The sequence below is a fragment of the Canis lupus genome, chromosome 6 (assembly GCF_003254725.2).
Source record: "Canis lupus dingo isolate Sandy chromosome 6, ASM325472v2, whole genome shotgun sequence".
Lineage (NCBI taxonomy): Eukaryota > Metazoa > Chordata > Mammalia > Carnivora > Canidae > Canis > Canis lupus.
In genome coordinates, this window is record NC_064248.1 from 9,954,955 (window position 1) to 9,978,286 (window position 23,332).

At 51.1% G+C, this 23,332-nt stretch overlaps 2 protein-coding genes across 12 annotated transcripts in view; one reads left to right on the top strand and one right to left on the bottom strand.

Moving 5' to 3' along the window:
- Window positions 1-232: 232 nt before the first annotated feature.
- Window positions 233-23,332, top strand: part of PTCD1 (pentatricopeptide repeat domain 1) — a 43,901-nt gene continuing 20,801 nt past the window's right edge. The window contains exons 1-5 of one of the 2 annotated variants that reach the window (XM_035717787.2): window positions 233-255; window positions 703-845; window positions 5,449-5,556; window positions 6,957-7,073; window positions 7,826-7,973. In XM_035717787.2, the coding sequence (XP_035573680.2) occupies window positions 248-255; window positions 703-845; window positions 5,449-5,556; window positions 6,957-7,073; window positions 7,826-7,854 (405 nt within the window). In that variant the 5' untranslated portion in view covers window positions 233-247 and the 3' untranslated portion in view covers window positions 7,855-7,973. Of the gene's footprint in view, window positions 256-702; window positions 846-5,448; window positions 5,557-6,956; window positions 7,074-7,825; window positions 7,974-23,332 lie in introns of those variants that run through there. The other variant, XM_049110809.1, reaches the window with a different exon arrangement.
- Window positions 2,724-23,215, bottom strand: CPSF4 (cleavage and polyadenylation specific factor 4). Of its 10 annotated transcripts, none has more exons than XM_025426174.3 (8): window positions 22,957-23,215; window positions 19,939-19,989; window positions 18,184-18,336; window positions 15,937-16,032; window positions 15,455-15,548; window positions 14,282-14,354; window positions 12,642-12,734; window positions 2,724-3,056 (listed from the first exon to the last, which is right to left on the bottom strand). In XM_025426174.3, exons 1-8 carry the CDS (start codon window positions 23,057-23,059, stop codon window positions 3,015-3,017), a joined length of 705 nt encoding a protein of 234 aa, XP_025281959.1. In that variant the 5' UTR covers window positions 23,060-23,215; the 3' UTR covers window positions 2,724-3,014. The 10 variants fall into 10 exon arrangements, with proteins under 10 accessions (XP_025281959.1, XP_025281958.1, XP_025281953.1 ...); XM_025426173.3 differs by having other exon boundaries at window positions 12,642-12,737; XM_025426168.3 differs by having other exon boundaries at window positions 12,642-12,812.

Genomic DNA, 23,332 nt, shown 5'->3' on the forward strand with positions numbered 1-23,332 from the left:
TGCCCAAGTCAGAATTTCTTAACCAGGAATGGTTATCGTGGCCTTTTCAGAAAAAACCAAAATGGTGGTGAAGCATCACTGTGCTTGGAAAAGTGGAGGAAATAAGGGTTAGAGCTGTATACCCCTAGCGTCTTCCTCCCCCCCGCCCCAGCGTCTTCCCCCCCCCCCCCCCCCCCCCCCCGCCACCAGCGTCTTCCTCCCCCTCCCCCGTCTTCAGAGCCCAGTCCAGGGCTGGGATACATATCCTATGCTTCTGTAAGTTCCCAGAACAATTTTTAAAATCTACTTATTTATGATAGTCACAGAGAGAGAGAGACACACACAGAGAGAGACAGAGACACAGGCAGAGGGAGAAGCAGGCTCCATGCAGGGAGCCCGATGTGGGACTCGATTCCTGGTCTCCAGGATCGCGCCCGGGGCCAAAGGCAGGCGCCAAACCGCTGCGCCACCCAGGGATCCCCTCCCAGAACAATTTTAAGGAGATAAAGGTTAGAAAGCCAGGATGCTCTTTTCTCATTTCCCATTTTTGGGTCCCTGCCAGCCTCTTCCCTCCTAGGATGGGAAGGCCAGGCTGAGCTCTACCATCACCATCCCGTCCCCCCATTCTCCTATTCCCCCACCCCCATCCTCCTCTCCCTACTGCAGAGTCCCGAGGCTGTGCCCTCCAGGGACTTCGCCCTTCATCCTATGGTGCGCTTGCAGTTCTAGACTCGCACTGGTCGCGACCCGCTTCCCAGGAACCCCTGCTTCCCGCGCCGCCGCGCAGCGGCGCGTCGCTCCCTACCCAGCAGTCCTTGCGCGGTCCGGCAGAGCGGACACCCAGGACTCCAAGATGGCTTCGCCCGGTGAGTACGTGGACCTGGTTAAGGTTGCAAGGTTGAGGGCAGCAGCCGTGATGCGAGGTTCCGGGCTCACGGCTGCGCTGGGAGGGAGGGAGTCGGGGCTGCGGAGCCGCCTTCCCTTCGTTCAGGGCTTTCCCTGCGGCCTCACCGGAGGCGCACCCAGCCCTTTTCCCAGGGTCCTGCACCGTCCGACGCTTCTCTGCTCGCTCAGCCGCGCCGTCCGCCTGCCCAAGGCCCTGCGTCTCTCGGCTGCAGCGGGGAGGGTCAGGGCAGCCGAGGGACGCGTCTGCGAGCTTGGGAATGCACCACCTCCAGCCACCCTTCCTCTTCGCTGAACAATATTGACCCCGCCGCCACCTAGGCGCTTTGTGTTTGAACCCTGCGCGCAGCTTCTTCCCTTCTTCCCAAAGCTGAAGCTCAAATTAAGCTCCAGGAGGAGCGAATGCCTAGGACTGTGCCTGATACCGAGGAAGGTTGGACGCATATATGTTGAATACGCTTTGAATAGGCTTAGGGAGGTGGAGCGACTTACTCAAGGTCACAACTAGTGAGAGGGCTGAGCTGGGCTGCTAAAGAGGAGTCTGGGGCCTCATGGCAAACTGAGCTTTAATCACAAGGATGGCATTACGATCTGCAGGCTTTTCAGTGACATGCGTGTATAAATCTACACTTACCAGACTCTGCACACTGATTTTTTGTTGGTTTTCGTCTTTGTTTTTGTTTTAGTACGGAAACCATATTTTAGCCCTAGATCCTCTCACAGTAGCCTTGTCAGTAGGTCCCTGTCTGGAACATTGATCTCATTTTAAAGATGAAAATAACAATCAGAGATGGAGTGTGGCCTGCTTGAGGCAGAGTTTTGATTAACCTACGTGTGTTTTACCCAACTTCTATATGCTTAATATCAGCCTGGAGACATGAAGAGGGGATCAGAAAACATGAGAATGATGCTGCTTTTCCCATCTGTAAAATCAGGCTTGAGATTATTTATCAGCGGCAGTTATGTTGTTTAAAGAGGACATGTGAAAAGGAGGCACTGAGACTTGGCATCTTTTAAGTAGAGTGAAGTGATGAGTACTGTGGACTAAGCATTTAAACAACTGGGTACATATAAGGTACTGGAAAGACTGCCTGGCCCTCTGTTGAGTGCTGGTCATTCCAGCTTCCACCCCGTAACCTCTGAGCAGGGTCATGTCACATCTGGCCCTTTTAGTATGACTCTAGGTGATGGAGTTGTGTTCAAGTCTCTTAAGTACTGACCATCTTTTAGATGGTGTCTGTTGCCAAAGCATAAAGTCACTAGTTCACTAGCAAATAAAGTGATGGGAATATGAATTAGCAGCAGATGAGATTGGGTAAGCAAACTGGCCCGTGGGCTAGATTTCCTGTGGTCTGTTTTTGGCCTGTGAGCTGAGAATGGTTAAAAAAAAAAAAGGGATCCCTGGGTGGCGCAGGGGTTTGGCGCCTGCCTTTGGCCCAGGGCGCAATCCTGGAGACCCGGGATCGAATCCCACGTTGGGCTCCCTGCATGGAGCCTGCTTCTCCCTCTGCCTGTGTCTATGCCTTTCTCTCTATGTGTCTCTCATGAATAAATAAATAAAATCTTAAAAAAAAAAAAAAAGGAAACCCTCTTTATGTGTATAAATATATGGAAAAATGAATTTTAAATTGTTGGCTGTTTTCTCCCGTGATGTGCCAGGGCACCGTGCCAGCCTCTGAATGTGGTCATGAGGATGCAGAGTATGTTTTCGTAGTTTGTGGGCTCAGAAGTGACCCAATTTTGTTTTGTTTTCAGTTACCTTTTACCAGTGAAAAATACTTTGACTTAAGATACTGTGTTTCTTTTGCACCTCTCCCCCAACACAATCCTATGATTAAAAGCACTTTTAAACTTTTTTATTATTCAAAGATTTCAAAGACAAAGGAAACAATAGTGTAATGAACACTTAGTACTCATGACCCAGTGTCAACAGTTAGCAACGTCTGCCATTCTAGTTCCATTTATATATTCGTCACTCACTCGCTGCCCCCCCATGTGGCCATATTTAAAGCCAGTTGGTTTTAGAATGATGCGTTCACACTCCTCACTGCATGCAAGAAGGCTTTGGGACTGTAGCAGAGGTGTAGCAGAGGTGTTGACTACATTCTTATTCAAGAAGAGATGTGGTACAGTCATTCTTGGAGTGAGGGCTCCTGAGCCAAGTGAAGACAAAACTGGCATGAAAAATGTGTACTTGTTAAACTTTTCTAGGAACAGAATGGATGGGGTGACAGAGAAAAGTACAGGTCTTTCTCGAATGACTTTATTGTTTGGTGTTACTACCATTGACCCTAAACTCTCTGACAGAGATTTGGGACATATCCCAAAATTCATTTTAGACTGTTTCATGTTCAAAAATATTACCAAACTAATCACATCACAGTTTACTGTTTTTTTTTTTGTTTTTGTTTTTTTTTAATATAGTAAATGTGCTAGCTTTATTTTTTTATTTTTTATTATTTTTTAAATTTTTATTTATTTATGATAGTCACAGAGAGAGAGGCAGAGACATAGGCAGAGGGAGAAGCAGGCTCCATGCACTGGGAGCCCGACGTGGGATTCAATCCCGGGTCTCCAGGATCGCGCCCTGGGCCAAAGGCAGGCGCCAAACCGCTGCGCCACCCAGGGATCCCCAGTTTACTGTTTGTAAAAGAACTAAAGGGTGCGATTCATCCCTGAAGTCTTGTATGCTTAAAATGTTCTAAAGTTTGGTTTGTATGCCATTTCTTTCTTTGCCTCTGTCTTGTTTCACACAGACCTTACTGATATTTCAACAATAATAATATTAACAATTTACAGTTCTGAGTAAGGTTTGAAATGGTTTTATATAGATTCTCATTCAGTTCTTGGAATAAGCCATTTTACAGACAAATTGGAGCTCAGAGGTTATATGGGAAGGTAGTGCTAGTCCTTGAAATAAGGTGGGCAGGGAAGGAGGCCTTTTAGGGAATAACATTTAAGTTGAGCTGGCCGTGTGATGATCCAAGAGCTCAGCACACATGAAGGCCCTCAGGTGAAGCAACAGAAAGGGGTCTGGCGGCAGTACGGAGCCTGGTGAGATGAGTGCATGAGATCATTGTCTGGTGATAGGATGTCGGTTTCTAAGAGCCAGGCTTTCGTCTGTAGCCAGTGCCGTATCCACAGTGCTAGCATGTGCTTGACATAAAGTAAGTGCTCCATATTTGTTGGATGAGTTTAGATGGAAGGTTTGGACCAGTTTGTTTGGGACAAGCAGTCTAAACCATAACGCTCAGGCTATGTATTAAGCCTTCATTTGACAGACACTTGATAGTGTCCAGCTGGGCCAAGTGTCTGGTTCTCCAAATGACCTGTAGCAGATTAGAAGCTGCCATTGAGTCAAGAAGGGCTCCCAGTTGAGGCTATATTGTAATCATCTTGGCTTAAGTCAAGAAGGGCTCCCAGTTGAGGCTATATTGTAATCATCTTGGCTTAAGCGTAAAATAGGAAGGGGACTGGGGAGGACCAGAGCAGGGTAGAACGGTGAATGTTCAGATGCTCATAAGGAGAGAATTGTCTCCTTTCTCATCCTCCCCATAGAGATCAACTTTAAAGAGCTGCTGAGCAGGTATTCTCTTCAGGGCAAGGAGCCAAAGACCACTGTCCCTTCATAAAGATTACTAACCACAGAAGGAGCCAGACCAAATTTACTCAAAGGTTTCTTCTCCATTTTGGGGATCCAATTAAAGACTAAGGCTCTGTAAGGACCAGGTTCAAGAGTCCACCACTGAACGGAATCCCATAGATCTCCTGACCTCTCCTCACCTGGAGCCCCTCTTGTTCTATTCCCAAACTCTCTTTTTTTTTTTTTTTTTTTAAGATTATTTCATTTATTCATGAAAGACACAGAAGGCAGAGACCTAGGCAGAGGGAGAAGCAGGCTCCTCACAGGGAGCCCGATGTGGGACTTATTCCCAGAACTCCGAGATCATGCCCTGAGCCGAAGGCAAACACTCAACCACTGAGCCACCCAGGCGTCCCTGTCCCCAGACTCTCATTGGAAGATTAGCTGCGGCCCATTGGATCATTTGGAGTGGTTTATATTAAGTCATTTAACATTTGCGGTCCAGGTAGGATACTTGAGGTAGACATCAGATTCTCTTCAGGAGCATGGGAGCCAGACCTCAGGTTGAGCCCTGCCTCCTGCCCGCATGCTGTGTGACCTTGGCCAAGTTGCCCAACTTCTCTGAGTCAGTCTTCCCCACTCATAAAATAAAGGCATCAGCTACCTGCTAATACAAGTAAATAGTAGTTTTGCAATAATTATTCTGTCCTCCGCTTGATACTTAATTCCACATGGCCGTTAGGTTCAGTTTTTACAATTACTTCCAGTAAGCTGTTACTCAAATCTTGTTCGTTCATAAAGCTGTTGCTTTCTATACACTCTGGCTTGAAAAAATAAATTTGGTGTGATATATTTATTCATAATATTACTTGTGTGCAGCCTTTTTGTGGTGACTTTATTGAATGGTTGAAGTAAGTGACACAAACGGATGCTATTTGTCTTACTGGAGGTTTTTCAGCGTGTTTTCTGCTCTTCCTTTTCAGTACCAGTGAAGGAAAAGAAGCTTATGGAGGTGAAACTAGGAGAGCTGCCAGGCTGGATACTGATGCGGGATTTCACCCCTAAGGGCATTGCTGGAGCTTTTCAAAGAGGTCAGAGTCTACAGGCTTATGTCAACCAAAGCAAATGCTTGGGTATTCAGGTCTCTCTTTGCTCTGAATTAATTTGAACAGTAAAGGCTTCATTTCAGACCAATAAATTATGTAGAGAAAGACAGGGACAGATTGTTACCCCTGAATCTCCGTGTTTGATGGGTGATTGGTCCTACCAAAGACTGGCTTTAAGATAGTTCAGCCAAGACCATGTTTTCTGTTGCTTGAAATGGGTACCATTGCCTTTGTCTTAAACATCTATGAGCATTTTTACATCATAAGACTTCTTTTTTTTTTTTTTTTTTAAGATTTTATTTATTTTTTCATGAGAGAGACAGAGAGAGAGGCAGAGACATAGGCAGAGAGAAGCAGGCTCCATGCAGGGACCCCAATGTGGGGATTTGATCCCAGGATTCCAGGATCACACCCTGGGCAGACACTCAACCGCTGTGCCACCTAGGCATCCCTCGTAAGACTTTTTAAAGAAGAAAGTGCGTTTGAAGTATAGCGAATGTCGGTCTGTGATATAATGCTCATCCCCCTGCCAGGCAAAACTTCCAGGATGGACGATAGAGATGATCTCTCCTTCAGGACTGTGCACAATCACATCAGTCCCATAGCACCTCTGTTCTCCTCCCAGGAATCAGAGACCCACAGCAATGCACGGGGGCCTGTGTAGTCTCCGGCCTCCTCTATGGCCTCCTGTTTTTTTTTTCCAGTTCTGGCTACACTGTAACTGTCTTGTGTGCCATGTTTTCCTTCTGCCCTGGGCCTTTCCTTAGCTAGGATTAGAATACTCTGACATGTTTCTTAGTGACAATAGTCCCTGACTACTCCGCATAGATGAAAGTGGCCTGTTCATGCCCACAGCTCCCTATATTGCTCCTTCACAGCTTCCCTCACTGTTGTAAACTAGGGCCTTCTAGAATCATTTCATTCTTTTTTGTCAACCAAGCCAAGGCCCAAAGAGGGCAGAAATTATTTCCTCACTGTTGGGGTACCCAGCAAAGAGATGATTGCACAAAGCCTTCTTCCCTCACAGGCAGACCCAGCTGGCCATAGCTAAGTGGGCCTTAGTTGGGGTTGGGTTTTTGGTCAGAATCAGGGTAAGGGGATCCCTAGAGCTGGAGGGGAGAGTGAGGTAGGATCAAAGTCTAACAGGCTGAGCCAGTTCTATTAAAGTGAAGGCCAAAGCATAGGGGCAGAATCAAGGTGGGCCTTGCTGGGGCTTGTCCTGGGCTCCCACGGCAAGACCCATGGGGCATTTGTGCTTTTCTTCATCAGCCAGTGAATTTAGGATGAGCTGCTTCAAGAGCCAGAGCAGGACTGGGCCCCTGAATTTAAGCCAGACTTTGCACTGTGTGAAGCATTCACAGCAAAGTCTCCTCTCCTGTTTGTAGGTTACTACCGGTATTACAACAAGTATATCAATGTGAAGAAAGGGGGCGTTGCTGGGATTTCTATGGTGCTGGCTGCTTATGTGCTTTTCAACTACTGTCGTTCTTACAAGGAGCTCAGTGAGTATCTCTCCGGTCACCTGCCATCTGGGGTTTCTCATAGCAGGGTGGTACTGGTTCACTGTCACGTTTATATGTCCATCATTTTACTGATGGCTAAAAATTGGGAGGGACTTGTCAGAATATAGTATTCAGGATGCTATTTTAAGCGAGAAAACTGTGGCAAAGAGAAAACAAAATATAACGTGAAGCCAGGATAAAGGTGATGGTTAGGAAGCATTCTGTAAGGTACTGTAGGCTCTGCTGAGGGTTGGTGGAAAATTTTGGCTTCATCTTTCCAGCAGCCAGTGCAAAGAGAGTACAATCTGGTCTTTGTGGTACTCTGCAAAAGGGTAGCTTGTCCTGGGTCTCAGGCCAGAGAGGAACTTGTGTGGTGGGAGATGGTGGCACAGCATCCACGGCCATTGGCTTTTCCCAGACTGTTTCTGACCATGTCCAGTTCCCACCAGTCTGAAGGCCAGCCTCTTGGGGACTTTGAGTGCATGTTCTTTCTGGGAAGGAAGAGGCTGGCTAGGTGGCAGAGTAGCTCCTGAGACGCCTTTATACCTCCACATCTACTGATTCTGCGGAGATGCTGGCAGGCCAGTTCTGGGTTATCTCCTGAAAGGAGTTCTCACGATGGCCTTATGTGGTTTTTAGCCTGCCAGGTCCCTTACCTCCTCCACCCCCCGCCCTGGGCCGTGGCTGCCCTCTTTTCTTGTACTCTCACTACACCTTTTAAGAAACTTAACATATTGCCTTTCTAACTTCAGAACATGAACGGCTACGCAAGTACCACTGAAGAGGGCCCAGTGTGGAAGCACATTTGGCATTCCTGACCATGACTTTTGCCTGGCATCCTTGAATCCTTCCATTGCTTAATTCACGATTAATATCCAATAAAAGTTGACTGGTACTCAACTGCTTCCCTGGTATAGCCATTTCCCTGCCCTCTTGGAGTTCCTTCTACATCAGCAGTGAGATGGCGCTACAGTTTCCAAAGGGTGATTCTTGTTGATGGCCCAGGGCTTTGAACCAGTGGCTGCCCACACAGCTTCAGGACCCTGTCCCAGCTCACTGGAGGTGGGGTGCCATCTAGTTATACCTGTTAAGTGTCTGGAGGGGTTTCCCTGCTCTTTGCACCTTGAGTATTCTAAGCACTTGTGAGTTTTTGTCAGCTGATGCTTTCACATCAAAACTGATACCCTGAGTGCTTATGAATGCCTTCCCTTCCCCTCTTTCTGCATACACAGGCAGCAGTAGTGTAGGCCCTCCTGGAAAGAAAGCTTCACCTGTAGGAAGTTCCAAGGGAGGATTCAGGGGAGCAAGGGAAAACACAGGTCCTGACAGGAGCTCACAACTGCTCTGGGTAACAGGCACCCTCATCCTTAACCCTTCATCAGAGGTCTTCTAGTAAAGCGACATGAAGGCCAGAACTGGTTTCTTGAGGGGTATACGGTAAGCACGTACGCTGCATGGAGTATACAGGGTGAGGTACTGTGGCTAATTATCTCCTAGGAGATCCAAACTTGAATAAGGTATTATCCAACATCTCAGATGAAGTGAGGAGACCTGCCATGTGGCTGTTCCAAACAAAGGCCAAGCTTCCAGACTTTACTAGTTGCCAGTACAGAGGCCCCTCCTTCCCTGGCAACATCCCTTCCCTCTGAGATATTCACCTGTCAAGAGGGGACAAGCAAGCACCAATATGAAAGCTTCGTGCCAGGCACATAGAGTGGCAAACAGCAGGAGTCCTCTCCTTGGCACAGGGTCCCTGAAGTAATGAGACGCAGCTTAGAAAACATGCTTTAATCAACCTCATAAAAAGTGTTCTTGTAACGGGACTTGGAGAGGCCCACTTGCCCAGCAGGTTGCAGGTGATGGTTTCACATTTCCAGGTTCAGGGGCAGGGTGGTCTCCGGAGGCCAAGGGTGAGTGACTGTACAGACACTTGGTGGGGCAGGAGGTAGGTGCACACATGGACTGCGTCCCCTATTCAATGGGTGGTTGGCAGCTCCAGCTGAACATATACCTTGAGAGATACCGTTGTCAAGTAGGCGCTCCAAGGCAATCAGCCCAGAGGAAAAAGACGCTCACACTGGAGAGCAGTGTGCTATTCCTCTCAACCACTGCCACCTGGGAGCAGGACTGGCTTGAGGCAACAAGTGCACTTAAGTTTGCCCAAAGGGCTGCCTCGTTCAAATCACATCGATAGGTACAGCTTCTGAACTCAGCAGGACACGGAGGAAGCAGTCATGACCTGGCCGAAGCTGTAAATGATCCATCAGCCCTGGGGTCACCGAGAAGTGGTGTTTAATGACGAGGCCTTGAGGGGAGGGGCTGCCTTCCATAAAGACTGCTTAGCACAAGCCCCTGGCCACAACCTCCTCCCCTCCCCAGAGGGCTGTGTGCTGAGAGATCCGGACAGGAGGTGTGGATGGTAGACAAACATGATGCCGACTTGGAAGGACCAAAGTAGAGCACTTATCCCCTTTTTAAAAGATTACAGCAAAATGATAGGGAAGCTGACAGACATAGCCCCTCAGAATAACCCCAGCGTGCCTGCCTGCCAGCCCCAGCCAGAGTTGCACCAACACTGGTGTGAAACAGTTCAACGCATGCTCCCAAGGAGGGCCCAGACTGGTTCCCAACAGGGGGGGCCCTCTGGGCTGCTCTGAGCTGGCTCCAGCTGCTGTCACTGTCCACTGAGAAAGGCCAAGTGCCCTTTGGTGCATCTGTTGGCGTAGTGTCCTTTCTCACCACACTGGGAACAGCAGGAAGGGAGGGAGGAGACAAAAACAAAAAACAAAAACAAAAACACCCACCGTTTTTAAATACAGTTTTCAAGTAAGGTAGCACCCACCAAATACCAGGTTAAGGATTGGACTCTGGAATTCTCAGTGGTACAGACTTTCAAACACAAAGAAAAAGGAGCTCCAAAGGTACAGTGGCCCAGAAACTCCAGCAGCTCAGCAGATGGAAGAGGCTACAGAGCCCAAGAATGATCTGAGAGCGCACAGCAGGCGCTGGGCCAACATCCACACGGGCCTGTCCACAGAAGGTCTCTTGTGGCAGGTGGCAGGACAAGAATCCTATGGTATAGGCCCCTCTGTATGGCTGGCCAGCCACTTACCTTTCTGAGGCACTGTTCTGGAGACAGGAGGCAACAACTCCAGAGAAGCCACCAGGCTCCTCCCCCCACCTCGGGGACCATTGCCGTGGACACAAAGGGTGGGCTGCACCCACAGTTTTCCCTCCTGGCTCTTCCATGTTTTCCTAAGCTACCCCAGGGGACAGGTTTTGGTTATAGGATCAGAGACATGGGACAATGGTTAGATGTGGGTGAACAGCCCCAGAGCATCACTTCAGAAATCCAGCACTGACTCAGCCTCATCCCAGCTCTGATTCCCCAGGCCCTTCCTTGGTTTCTCTTTGTTCATTCATACTACTCAAAAAACAGAAGCTAGTTAAAAGGTTGAACAGCAGCCTCGAGCACTAAGCAGGGGGTCAGGAGGACAGGTGGGGACACCCACTCAGGGCCCTCCCAGTCCTGGCTTCCTCAGCCTGGAATGCCAGGCTCTACCCGGTCATGGCCCCATCTCTTGCCTGCTCTATTTCTGGACCCCAAGGGCCCTATGTTCTCCCGTCTGTCTGATGTGTAGGTGTAACTGTGCGGATGAGTGGCCTGTACAGCTGCTAGCTGGCCCTTGGACTGATAAGCAGAGGGAAGGACTAACCGGGCCCCTGCTCAGAGCACCTGGCATGGCCTTTGGCCTCCACAGCTGATCCTGGAGAACCTGGGATTCCCACAAGGTGCCTTTAATGTCAACTAGGAGGCTGCTGTGGTGACAAGGGGGTTGTTAGGTTCTGGCTTCACCTAAGTTTAGGATTCAGGAGAGCTTGCTTTGGAGGCCTTGCTGAAGAGTGCAGGGGGCAGGAGGTGAAGATGCCAGCTACGCTGCCTCAAAACACATACGGTTTCTCTTACTTGAGAGGGGACTGGTCAGAGGCATACCCTCCTTTCTGTACTTTCCCCACCCGGTAGGGCTCAGGCTCAGCCTTCCCTGAATCCAAGTGCGCTTTTAACTTTAGCAGTTTGGGGCACCTGCTGTCTCCTCCCCGCAAAACACAAAACCCCTCCTGGGAAAGAGCGCTAGCACCCTTCGTTTCAGTGGGGCTGGCACAGAGCAGGGGCTGAGTGTGATGGCTGCAGGAAGTGGCTCAGCTTTTCCTGAGGGAAAGTTCTAGGAACAATTTAAGCTAAGCATACGCTTCCTGGCTCGGACCTTCTACTTGGGAGGCACGGATGCTGCTGCTCTCAGGCAAGAGCTCACAGATGTCTAAGTGTCAGATTCAGTAATGTTTTTAGCAACAAAAATTAAATTGCTACCAACAGAGAACTGGTAAAGTAAATTGCAATTCTGTTATGCACCCACTGAAACAGATTAGGTTTACATAGAATGATCCACAACATATTATCGAGAAGAAAAAAAAAAAAAAAAAGACTACAGAATGTTATACATACCAGGGCCCTATTTATATTAAAATGTACTTTCCTAGTGCTTGTGTGACTAAAAGCTTGGCACACAGTTCTCCATGTGGGGTCCCCTGTGGGGTGTGAAAGAGCACCAAAACCAAAAATCATGACAACACAGCCCACGGAATCAAGTGGCTGTTTTAGGAAAGGTGGGAATAGGGATAACACTCTGTACCCAAAACATTTCTATGTCATCTCAGTGGTTTTACAAAAAGCATGTACTAACTTTGTATTTTGTCTAATAATCCCCAAACCTGAGGGGTTTTGTGGTCTAGTTATCAGTTGTTTTTGCGGATTTCCCTCGGTGGTGGCGGTTTCCTTCTAGATTTTGTGATTTTTAATTACGAACACATTCAACACTCTGGCTGTAGGAATTATATGTGGTCGGCTTGAGAATAAATTCCTTGTAGAGCCAGGCACCAGGAGCCCACATCTGAGTCTGTTTCAGATTGGAAAACCCAGTTTATAGCTTTCCAGCCCTCCTTCACTGAGGATTGAATACAAGGGTCCCCTGGTGACTGAAAATTCTCAAGGCACTTATCTCCCCAATTTCCATCCAAAGCCAAGAATGAGATAAGTTTTCTAGTAGGTTTTTAAAGAGCTTACCTTTCCCTGAGATAAAGGAGTGTGTGTATGTGTGCACGTGCTGGGGGTGGGGTGAATTCTTTGTTTTCTTCTTACATGGGCTTAAAGCTTTGTGCCTTTCCCTTGGGTATGCTCTTGCAGGATGTGAGGCCATCCTGAGACTTCAGAGCTTACTCCCTTCTCCTGGCTTTATGCTTATACCTTATCACTAGCCCCTGAAAGATTTCCCTCCTTTTCCCACAAGCTCCATCCTTTCATTCAACAGCATGTGTGATGGTTCACTTGGCCTTGGCGTGTCATGGATGGAAGGAAGCAGGATGGTCTCTAGCCCACCAGAGTAGCCCACTTTGACTCTGACGGTCAACAGAGACAAAGATGTTTTCATCTTTCAAAATTAACTACCTGCAGATCGAGGGAATGAATCCTGACTGTGAAGGCCATACCAGCCCCCCAGCCCTGGGACTCACCTTATAACAGGTGACCTGCTCCAGCGGCCGCGGTCCCCGGTTGCCCGCGCTGCTGTTTTGACTCTGCATGACCCCGATGACCTGCGGGGCTCTCTGCTGATTGGGAGAAGAGTTCTGACTCGTTAACTGGATCAAGGAGGACGACCTTTGTAATGGCGGATTGTTACTTTGCTGGAAAGAGTTACACAACACGGTTTTACTGTGGAAAACACGTGCACGCAGACTACCAATGGGGACAGGAAAAAAGAGTGCGGGACTGATCCCGCATGACCAGCAGGAAGAAGGGCTTCTGCAATGGCCCTGCTCAGGAGAGCAGGTGGAAAACAAATATCTGGTGATGATGGCAGGAGCCGCTGCCCGAAAAACACCATGCAGACACACAAAAACGAAAAATAAAAGTAGAAAACAAAACACCAAAGAGACGAGGAGGTCTCTGGGGCAGCAGGGCAAGGGCATGAGCAGGCCTTACTTTTGTTTCTGAGGTTCTAGCTTCAGGTCAGGATGAACGCTTGGTTCAGCCAGATGTTTAGCAGCCTACACGGCGAGCAACAGTCACAGAAAAACAGTTGGAGGCTGACATGCTGACCTGCGGTCTAGGGGCTGAGAGAGCCTTCTGCTAGGGAGTCCTGTGAGCCAGGGGGGTGGGGGCTCCTGGCGTCGGGACTGGACGGCTAGGCCACCTCTCAACCACGAGGGCTCCTGGCTCTGGCCTCCGGTAAATAAATACAGGAGCACCAAGCTAGACACCCCCAGGTCGTTATGGTCATACCTGCACCCAGGAACTCCCCGCTTTGTGATGAGTCCTATGAGTTATCCCACAGCCTCCTGAGGGTGGGGGTCACTGCCAGATGTCTGGCCACCACAGGCCCTCCTACCTTAGCCCGTAGCCCCGAAGGACGGACGGGGCTTTGGCAATGGGCTCAGAGTCCAACAAGTAAGAGGTAAGGATTTAAGATCAGTAGGTGGGTTTACTTGGCCTGTTGAGACCCTGCCTAACACACCTGGCCACCCTTTCTTCTGGGCCCCCAACCCTCCACTCCCATAAACAAATTCAGGGTGCCCCTGGTTCGGGTGGGGGAGAGGTGTGCACTGCTACAGATTCCCACTTGTCTGTGGCATCTCTCGCTGTCATGCTTGAGAGAATTAGCCTACTGCTGGGTTGTGGGACCCCTTTGTCTAGGGAGGTGGAGCCAGCTGGTTTTTCAGCCCTGTTCCCAGCCCTCCCTTCCTGCCAGGACCCTCCACATGGGGCACCAACAGCACAGGCAGGAGAGCCGGTCAGCTTCAGTTCTGCTCCAGGGCTGCTCCTGCCCAGCTGTGGCCTCAGGACTGTTTCCTTGTTTATAAAGGGAGCAAGAGCAGCTGACCCCTGGTGCTCATGCTGCCCTCCACTCTGGCTCCCGAGGGGGTGCCACTGAGCCACTTGCCACGCAGAGGGAAGAGAAGCCAAGTGGGCATTCAGCTCTAGCAGGCAGCCCTCCACCTCTAGAGGGAGAGACCAACTGCTCTGCTCCCAAATCTGCTGGAACTCAGGGAGACTCCCCTCCTGTCCCCTCCACCCTCTCCCACATCGCCAGTTGGGTCTGTAGCCGCCTGCATACCGGGACAGCCACTGCTGGGGAGGGGCCGGGGCACGGTACCTTTGTTGCAGGTTGCGTCTGCTGTGGCAGTGGGGGCTGCTCGGTGGTTCCCATTGGCAGTTCAAATCGAGGGCTGGTCACCCCGCAGCCAGAGGGTATGAGAACAAGGGGAGGAGAAGAGGGGATGAGAGAGGGGCCCGGCCAGGCTGTGTTCTCAAATCCTGGCCCGGAGCTCACAGGCAGCCTGTGCCCAAGCACAGAGCAACAAGCCTGAATATGGGGTAGCTGCTGGCTCTGAGCTCAGCCCCTGGAGCTTTGGAGAAAAGGGGCAAAAAGAATGGATTCGCCCAGGCTCAGACCCAGCTCTGCTTACACCTGGCTGCTAGGACCTAGGGACCTGCAACAAGAGCTACTTTCCAAGGGCTTCGGAAATGGGAGCTCCTCCCAACACATGCCCCTCCCTGAGGGTCTAACTCAGGTGGCCAGACCACCTCCAACAAGACACACTCCCTGGGGAACCTGCCCGGCCACCTGCAGGCTCCTGGGCTCTCACGTAGGGAGCTGGACCCTGTGTGGCAGTGATCAGGATACTGTGCTTCTGTGCAGGTGTCAGTGGGGTGGATGGAAGTGGCCCGGAGGTAGGAGGACGACAGTATTCTGCAGTCCCGGTGCCACCCCAGGGAGGAGTCCAACTCCATGACCACCCAAAGTGACAGACATGGACTAAGACCTAGGAGAGGAGCTCTGAGCCCTGCTGGGCAATGAGAACCCAACTGCAGAGGCCACAGGCCTGCCTTTGACCAGGTGCCACCCCTACTACCACGTGACCCTGGCCAATGGCTGAGCTCTGAGCCTCAGTCTTCTGGGTGAGATGGGGAGGTTCTCTCTCACACAAGCTTATGAAGAATTACATGAACTAGCATACGTGGAAACTCAAACTTGGTGCCTCCACAGGGGAGGCCCCCATAATGAAGTTGGCTTCCTTTTAGGCACAGGTTCTTAACCAGAGGTCCCTAAGTGACATGCAAGATGTGAGCTTTTCTGGGGCATGGAGGCCAGCTTTCGTCAGATCTGCAACCCAGGAAAGGTTAAGTGCCAGGCTGGACAGAGCCACCTCTGAGTTCAGGGAGCAGCACTGGCCCTTGCCCCGGGCCCCATGGTGATACCACCCAGTCAGCAAAGCCCAGGTGGACCCAGGAAAGGTCTGGAGGGCAACAGGGCCTGGCTACTCACTGCATGAATTTACACGAGGGCCCCTCCGGGCAGAATCCCACGAGGTAATTCACACAGATGACTCTTCGAGTATGTCGGTGCCTGCACAGGGGACCTGTGGAGCCAAACATCCGGGACGCTCGGACCCCCCGCTTCAGGGGATGGCTTCATGCCCCTGTGTAACAGAGCCCTGGCCACACCATTGCCCAGGTGCAGAGGGCAAGAGCAGGGCTTTAGATGCTGGCTCTGCCTCGGATCCATTCATTAGCAGGCAGGGTATGAGACCTCCTAAGCGCGAGTTTCCTTATGCAAAATATAGGTGAGGATGCAGTCCACACGGGAGCTTTGGGAGGCTCAGGTGAGCTGAGGGTGTAGAAAAGCCTCACTGGCCCCAGGTGCATAACACCAGGTTTTGCTGGAACAGGTAGGACAGGGAGAGGTCATGTGGGCAGAGGAAGACAGGACCAGCCTTTTGCTGGGAGCCCAGTCACTCTGACACCTACCATGCTTGCAGAAGCCACGGTCATACCAAGGGCAGTCCTTGATCTTGGACTCGGGGTCGATGTGCAGGAAGGGGCACTCCTTGTTGCTGCACTCCCCTGCAGGGAAAGCCAGACATGAACCCATCTGGGGAAGCTCTGGGAGAGCTGGACTCAGACCCACCTCTGCTTTTCTCAAGGCTGGGCTTGCTGTGTGGCAGAGGGCCAGGTAGTTCTGGTGTCTCCTGGCCTGGTGAGTCCTGGTGAGGCTCCTCTCAGAGCCTCAGACTCCTGACCTATACATGAACCATGTACATGACTTGTACACAGTGCATCCCTCACACATGTCCATGCTGCCTTGAAGGTCAACGACACAGAGCCGGGCATGGGGTGCGCAGTCATCAAATAACTCATGGCTCCACCACTTCTGCAAAGGGGGTATCCTGGGCACTGTGGGGGACCCAAATATGCAAAAGCACCCACTGAGTCAGGAAATGACTGGTCTACTCTGATCAGCTCTTCACATCTACTAGCTGGGATGGGACAAAGGTCTGAGGGTTCTATCTTTCAGACCTGGGAACTTGAGGCTGGATCCCTATGGCAAGAGTGTGATAAAGCCTTTGTGATGACAGCTCCTCTCAGGAGCAACTGGTAGCTGGCCAGCAGCATCTTTCACCCAACTTCAGGAACCATCCAGATGGGTGGCTGTGCCACATGCTTGCCCTCCCTGATCCACGTTACACATGAAAGGCCAATCTGATCACTGCTTTTCAGAGAAAATGCAAACTCCTTCCCAGACACACAAGTCCCTGTGAGGTGTAGCACACCCCTCCCCCAGGCTGCTCCTCCCCCAGTCACACTGGCACCCCAGCTGGTCACCATGAGTGGCCCCTTCTTAGCCTTCAGATCCTAGCTCCGTCTCACCTGAGAGGCCTTCCCTGACCCTAGGTCAATATGGTCCTCCAGACATGGTCCCATCCCTGTCTATTTCCTTCAGAGCACTTCCTACATGTCATTTTCATCTTTGTTTCACTGGTGTCAGCTGCCTCTTTCCCTGGGCCTCTAGAGCAAAAGCACCAAGGGACGAGGACTGGGCCTGTCCTGTTTACTACCGTCCCTCCAGTGCCAAAGGAGGACCCTCACTTGTGTCCCGGATGATAGGAGCTGCAGATAGTACATGTGCACCAGGACAGGCTCTGTAGGGAAAGAGCAGGCAGGGGCACCAGAGGCATTGGGGGGCTGCCAGACCCAGCAGGAATGAAGGAACCTGGGCCAGGCTGAGAGGAGCCCTTAAGAGTCTGTCCAGGAGGGCTGGCTCCCGCCTTTGGTTCCAGATGGGAGACGGCATCCATGAAAAGGGGACGCCCTCTTCTAGTGCTGGTTCCAGTGCTGGTATGGGTGGGGCAGGGCCGGGAAGCCTGGGTCCTATTTCTGACCATCTGCACTTTGACTTCACAGCTTAAGCTACCTCTACAAAGAAAGCACAACTACCATTAATAAACCATCAGGCCACACCTGTTGGGCTGCTGGACTAATCAACATCTCCTGATGACAGCTCTGAAAGTGTATAGTGCGCCCAGCACTACCCCCACCCCTTACCCACCACAAAGAGTACAGCAGGCTTCCAGTCTCCCGCTGGGTCCCTGCACAGGGCTGGACGTCCTGAGGCTAGAGTCCACCCTCATCCTAATCAACAGGGCTCCTTGCTGGGCAGCCTCACCCACAGCACAGAGCCAGGGTATTCTAGTTCCATCAGCGAGTGTAACAGCCCTGCCGAGCCCTGGCCCGTCCCTGCTTCTCCATGCAGTCCACTTAGGATGGTGAAGAGCACATGTTCTCTACACAGGGATCAAGGCAATCTCAAGGTGAGGAGTGGTGCTCTTGGCCACCAGAAAACAGCCCCTGTTTACAAACTACTACCTGGGACCACATTCCCAGAGAGGAGGAACTAACACATGCCTGGAGCGGGGTAAGGAGTCACCACGTTGGAAGCAGCAGCTGATTTAGGGGAAAAGGCCAGTGTGAGCAGAACAAGCTCCAGCCAGCTGCCTGGCTTGCTCACCCACCATGTAACCCTCAGTCGTCTCCCAAACTTGTCCAAGTACTGAAACTAGAGGGCCAGCTGAGGTTGGTGGGCACGGCCTAAGATTCTGAAGCCGGACAGCTGGGAGATGGCAGAAAGTGCAGGCGCCCAGCCAGTTGCTTGTCCCCTCTGGGTCTCAGGGCTGGCAGAGGCCTCCCCGGGGCTCCTGAAGCCAGGCATCTGCTTACCAAACTTGGAGTAGAAGTAGCACTCGGGCATCTTGGTCATGTCGTACTCGTGTAGGAACTCACACTGGTCCCCCTTCTTGCACAGCCCCCGCAGCCAGTGTTTGCACACAACGGTCTTCTCACCGCTGATGTGGCGGAATGGACACATGCCCCCTGCCAAGGAAGATGGGGGGGGGGGGCTGTGAGGAGGGTGGTGCCTTCGTCCCACACATCCCTCGAGTACCTGAGAGCAACATGTCCTGGAAGGTTGTGGCTGACTCTGGCAGAAGGCAACGTAATTTCAGGCAGTACATAAGCACACATCTTAGGTTTTAGTGCTTACTTTATTTTAGCGTGTTTTGGGAAAACCCAACGAAAACATCAAATCATGATTTCACCAATATTACTGTAAAATGGAACCTTAACAAGCCTAAAGGTAGTGGGAAAATGAGCTTCTTTCTTAATTATAGTTCTAGTGATACACAGACATGGCAAAAATTGTAGGGACAGTAAAGGAAAAACTAGGGTTTGGGAAACACAGCCCCCCAAAACAGAAGGTAAAGAGGATCACCAGCAGAAGCTTTGACTCCAAGTGGGTTCTACCTCTAGTTATAAGGGCTCATTTAGCATTCAAGAATTAAGAAAGAGAAATGCATCATACACAAACTGAGGGAGGTCTGCCTTCTGTAGCAGGTCCTGAGCAATTGGCCACCAGATGGGACACAGCCATACTCCTGGAAACTCATGTTTCTAACTCATGGCCTGGTGGGACTACTGGGGAAGACCCAACCAGAATGAGGTTGTAACCGGGAAAGACCCTAGACCAGCTCCTTCTTACAGAACTTTGCACTGGTGTTCTGTATCTATGCCATCCAATATGGCGGTCACTGGCCACATGTATTAACTAGCCACATACGGCCAGTGGCTACCTGTCAACACAGAAGACAGCCACAGTGCCCTGTGATAAGGACAGCTATCTGTCAGAAGGGCAGAATTAATAAGCACAATGTAGGAAAAAGACCAGAAGCCCAGTGGGAGATGATATTCTAACCAGAGAGCCCAAGGGCAACCTGGTTGATCTACCCAGCAGGTCTATTGCTACCCTGGGAAAGGCTAGAGTCATAAACCAAACTTGCCAAAATCATCCACTAAAACCATCCCTTTGCTCCAATTTTGTGCTCCCTACTCAAGCTTCTGATTAAAATCTAGTTTCCAAATAAATTTACCTACAGGAAGAAAAATGCCCAGACCTATACAGGGCATGTAAGGTCTCACCCAGCAATCTGTCTCCTTATCAATTAGTGGATAGTCTGGTTCCAGCAGCCTCTGTTGGAGTCTGGTTGGTATGAACATGGCTCCACAGGACAGACTGCTGTAGGGGTTTTTGATGACAGGGTACAGAGGACAGGGAGCTTGGGTAGACTATAGAATCAGAAAGGCTTGGGTTCAGACACTGGCTCAGCCACTCACTAACTCCAAGATCTTGAAAAAGTTTCCGAACACCTCAGTGCTTGGGCCTTCTGTCTTTGGGCCACAGGCAAAGTGAGGTGAGGTGAGGAGGCAGACTCAGAGCGAGGCTCTGTCCTGGGATTCAGATTTCAGGAAGAATACCCCATCATGTTCCTAGTCTGTCCAAAGCACAGTAATTTCATCTAGGGATACTGTTAATCTGCAGAAAGTAATGCAAGCCAGAGACCTGACGGCCTGAAGTCTGCTAGGGGCCAGGGTGGCAGAAAGCACCTCAGGGGGAATTTTGAGGAGCCCGGGGTTTCTCACCTTTGCCACAGGCAGCTTTCAAAAAGAATTCGCAGACAGCAGCTCCCGACTCTGCAGGAAGGAAGAGAAGCATCAAACAAAGTGAGGTGTGACTGGGGACAGCTGAAGACATAAGGAGGGGACCCTTCTTTGACCCATGAAGGGTTCAGGGTACAGAAAACAGATTGGAAAAAAAAAATACAAAGCCTGACCACACACACAAAAAGCTGCTCATTTCAGTCCTTCTCTGCGGACACGTATGTAGAGACCAGTCATCCTGAGAGCTTCCTATAAGCAAGATGCTTTCAAGGAGTTAGGAGTGGGCGGGGGAAGGATGGAGCACAAGATTACAGAAGTTGGGATCCCTGGGTGGCGCAGTGGTTTGGCGCCTGCCTTTGGCCCAGGGCGCAATCCTGGAGGCCCGGGATCGAATCCCACATCAGGCTCCTGGTGCATGGAGCCTGCTTCTCCCTCTGCCTGTGTCTCTGCCTCTCTCTCTCTGTGACTATCATAATAATAAAATTAAAAAAAAAAAAAAAAAGATTACAGAAGTTAATTACCCCCAGTCTGGACTCCGACTTTCCAGAGGGCTCACTCACGGCACTTTAACTTGAGACAGAGGGAGGGTGTGAGCTCACAGGAAGCACAAACAATCAAATGGGGACTCGAGGGAGGGACAAGCTCCAGAGAAGGGGCGGGTGCCTCCGAGGCACTATTCTGGTGGGAAGACCATCAAGGAAAACAGAGGCAGAATGTGCCTGCCCATGATCTAGCTCATGGTGGTACAATACCAACACACAATTAAAGGCTCACGGTCTTCTGCTTCCACAGAGGCAGCCAGTTTGGGTGAAGTGAGCCAAGGAATAAAGGCAGAGTGCGGTATCAGTGACTCCAGGGGGCAAGCCTTTGCAATCAGCCCAGGAATTCACTCACCATGGCTGCTAGCATAAACTCTCCTGGCTTCATTAACAGTTTTCTCCATTGGCAGGCATTTTAGAGCTGCTGAAAACCCACCAAGAGCAGTTTGGAAAGCCACTTTCATCCTTCTCTTCGCTATCTTGTAAGAGACTCCTTTGATTCTCAGAAGCAGGCAGATTTTGCTAGGACAGACTTAAGGCTGTCAAGGGGATATCATTGGTTTGCATCTCAAAAAGCTTAAGAAGCCAAAAAAAAAAAAGTTATTCATTTGCATTTCAAAAAAAGTTGAAAAAGCCTTATACTAAGGAAGGCATCACAGAAGAGTATTCCTGGGCTCCACTCAGAGGTTAAGGTTACTTCATTGCTTGAAGCCAGAAGTCTACAGTCCTGGGGGTGGGTCTCAGGCAGATAAGTTAAGAGTATGTCTTCAGGAGAGAACTGACAATTCTTCCCAAAACTAAGATGGCAACGAAGTGCCCAAAGGAGAAACGATTGTGACCACCCAGGGCTTTAACACACTGAAATAGATCATGGACTGGCAGAGGGCAGAGGGTGCCTACCAAGTCTGAGGCCTAAGCCAGGGCAGCACCCATGGCCAGGCATGTCCCTGACCCTCCTTAGAACAGGTATGTGGGCCTCTGCACCTGCCCTCATAGACTCAAGTATGTGTGGTCCCAGGTTGGAGAGGAGAGAGGGAAGGAGCTGCCCTGTATGGATGGTTCCATCAACACAGGGAAAGGACACATGTGCAAAGGTAGATGAGCATGGGGTGGTTGGGTGGCTGAGTTAAGCGTCTGCCTTTAGGTCAAGTAACGATCCCAGGGTTCTGGGATCGAGTCCTGCATTGGGCTCCCTGCTCAGCGGGTTGCCTATTTCTCCCTCTCCCTTGGTCCCTCCCCCGGCCTGTGCTCACTAGCTCTCTCTAGCAAATAAATAAAGTGGATGAGCATGCACAAACAGGAAGTGATCACATGTGTCCAGGGGTAGTTAATAGTGTGTATCTGAATTTCAGCAGCTGCTTATAAGATGTGTATAGTAGAGATGGAGGTGGTGTGTACATAGGGTTGCCAGAGAGGTATGTCTCCTGGGTATAAGTGGTATCTCACAGGGAAGTGTCGGCATGACTGAGACAACTCAGGTCATGCGTGCATGATAAGTGTGGCCACTTGAGAGGAATGAGGCTGCAAGGAGGCTCTTCCAGGACACAGGCCTGGGTGAACATGAGCCTCTGGCATGGGACACAGCACAGGGAACCACAGACTGAACCAGTAAGGAACACTGGAGAGCTCACGTGGTTCCACCATGTACCAAGTCGCCAGGGACCAAGTGGTCTTCTGCAATTCCCTTCCCCAGAACCAGGTGCCCCATCTGTGGATTGAACCGAATGAGCTCTAGGCTTTAACATTACATTCCAAGTGTGACTGGAAAAGAGAGAAGAAAACTGCCGGTGTCTTTTAAAGTGCTAGATATCCACCTAAGTTGGGGGGGTGAAAGAGCTAGAGACTATCCTTTCACGGTGGAGAACAAAGGGAACTCAGGCAGCTGCCCAGGTGTGATGAATGACTCAGAACTGGAGTCCAGAGAAAAAGTGAGGGATAGGCTGCCAGGAGGGCACATCGTAGAAGAATGGAGCTTGAGAGTCTAACTGGGAATCTTCTACAGAGAGGAGACAGGTGGTCGGTCCTTCCTCCAGCAAGACTCCTCCAACCGCCCAGTTTTGACGAAAGCAAGGAGAGGGTGCTCAAAGTGTGTGTGTGTGTGGGGGGAGGGGGGACTGGAGTCAGAGAAGGGGAATGTCTCATTACTTTCTTTTAGTTTTGTCAGGGAAATCATTTCCAACCTCAAACACCCGCTTTCGTTCACGACTTATTCCAACAACCAGACACGATCCTGCCCTCCAGAAGACTGTATCAGAAGAGCCCCAGGGGATCAAAGGTTGGAGAAAGGGGGGCTCCCGAGTCTGAATGGGGGAAGGGGGTCCCAGGATAGGGGGGAAGGAGTCCCCAGGACCGATGCAGAAAAGGTCCCGGGACCCACGGAAAGGGCGGCCTGAACCGAGGGGAGGGGTCCCGGGGCCAAGTCGGTCGTGCCCCTCGCCCGCGGCCCCGGCCCCGCGCTCACTGTCCATCCCGGGGAAGGGCAGCGGCTGTGCCCCGAGCTGCTGCTCCACCGCGATCTCCAAGTCGAACTTGATGTGGTCCACGCTGGCGATGATTTCCTGCATGGCGGCGGCGGCGGCCACACCGGCCCGACTACTCCTCAGATCTCTCGCCGCCCTCACACTCCTACCCGCCACCGGCCCCGCCGCCCACGGTCCTCCGCCTCTTCCAACCTCGCCGCCGCCGCCGCCGCCGCCACCGCCGCCGCCGCCGCCGCCCGAAGGATGCCGGGAGCTGCCGAAACCCGCGCCGGCCTCTCGCCTGTCCAGACCCGGCCAGTAGAGCTGGGAGTACGGGACGCTCCGTCAGGCCAGGCTAGCCGCCAGCCGAACTCCTAC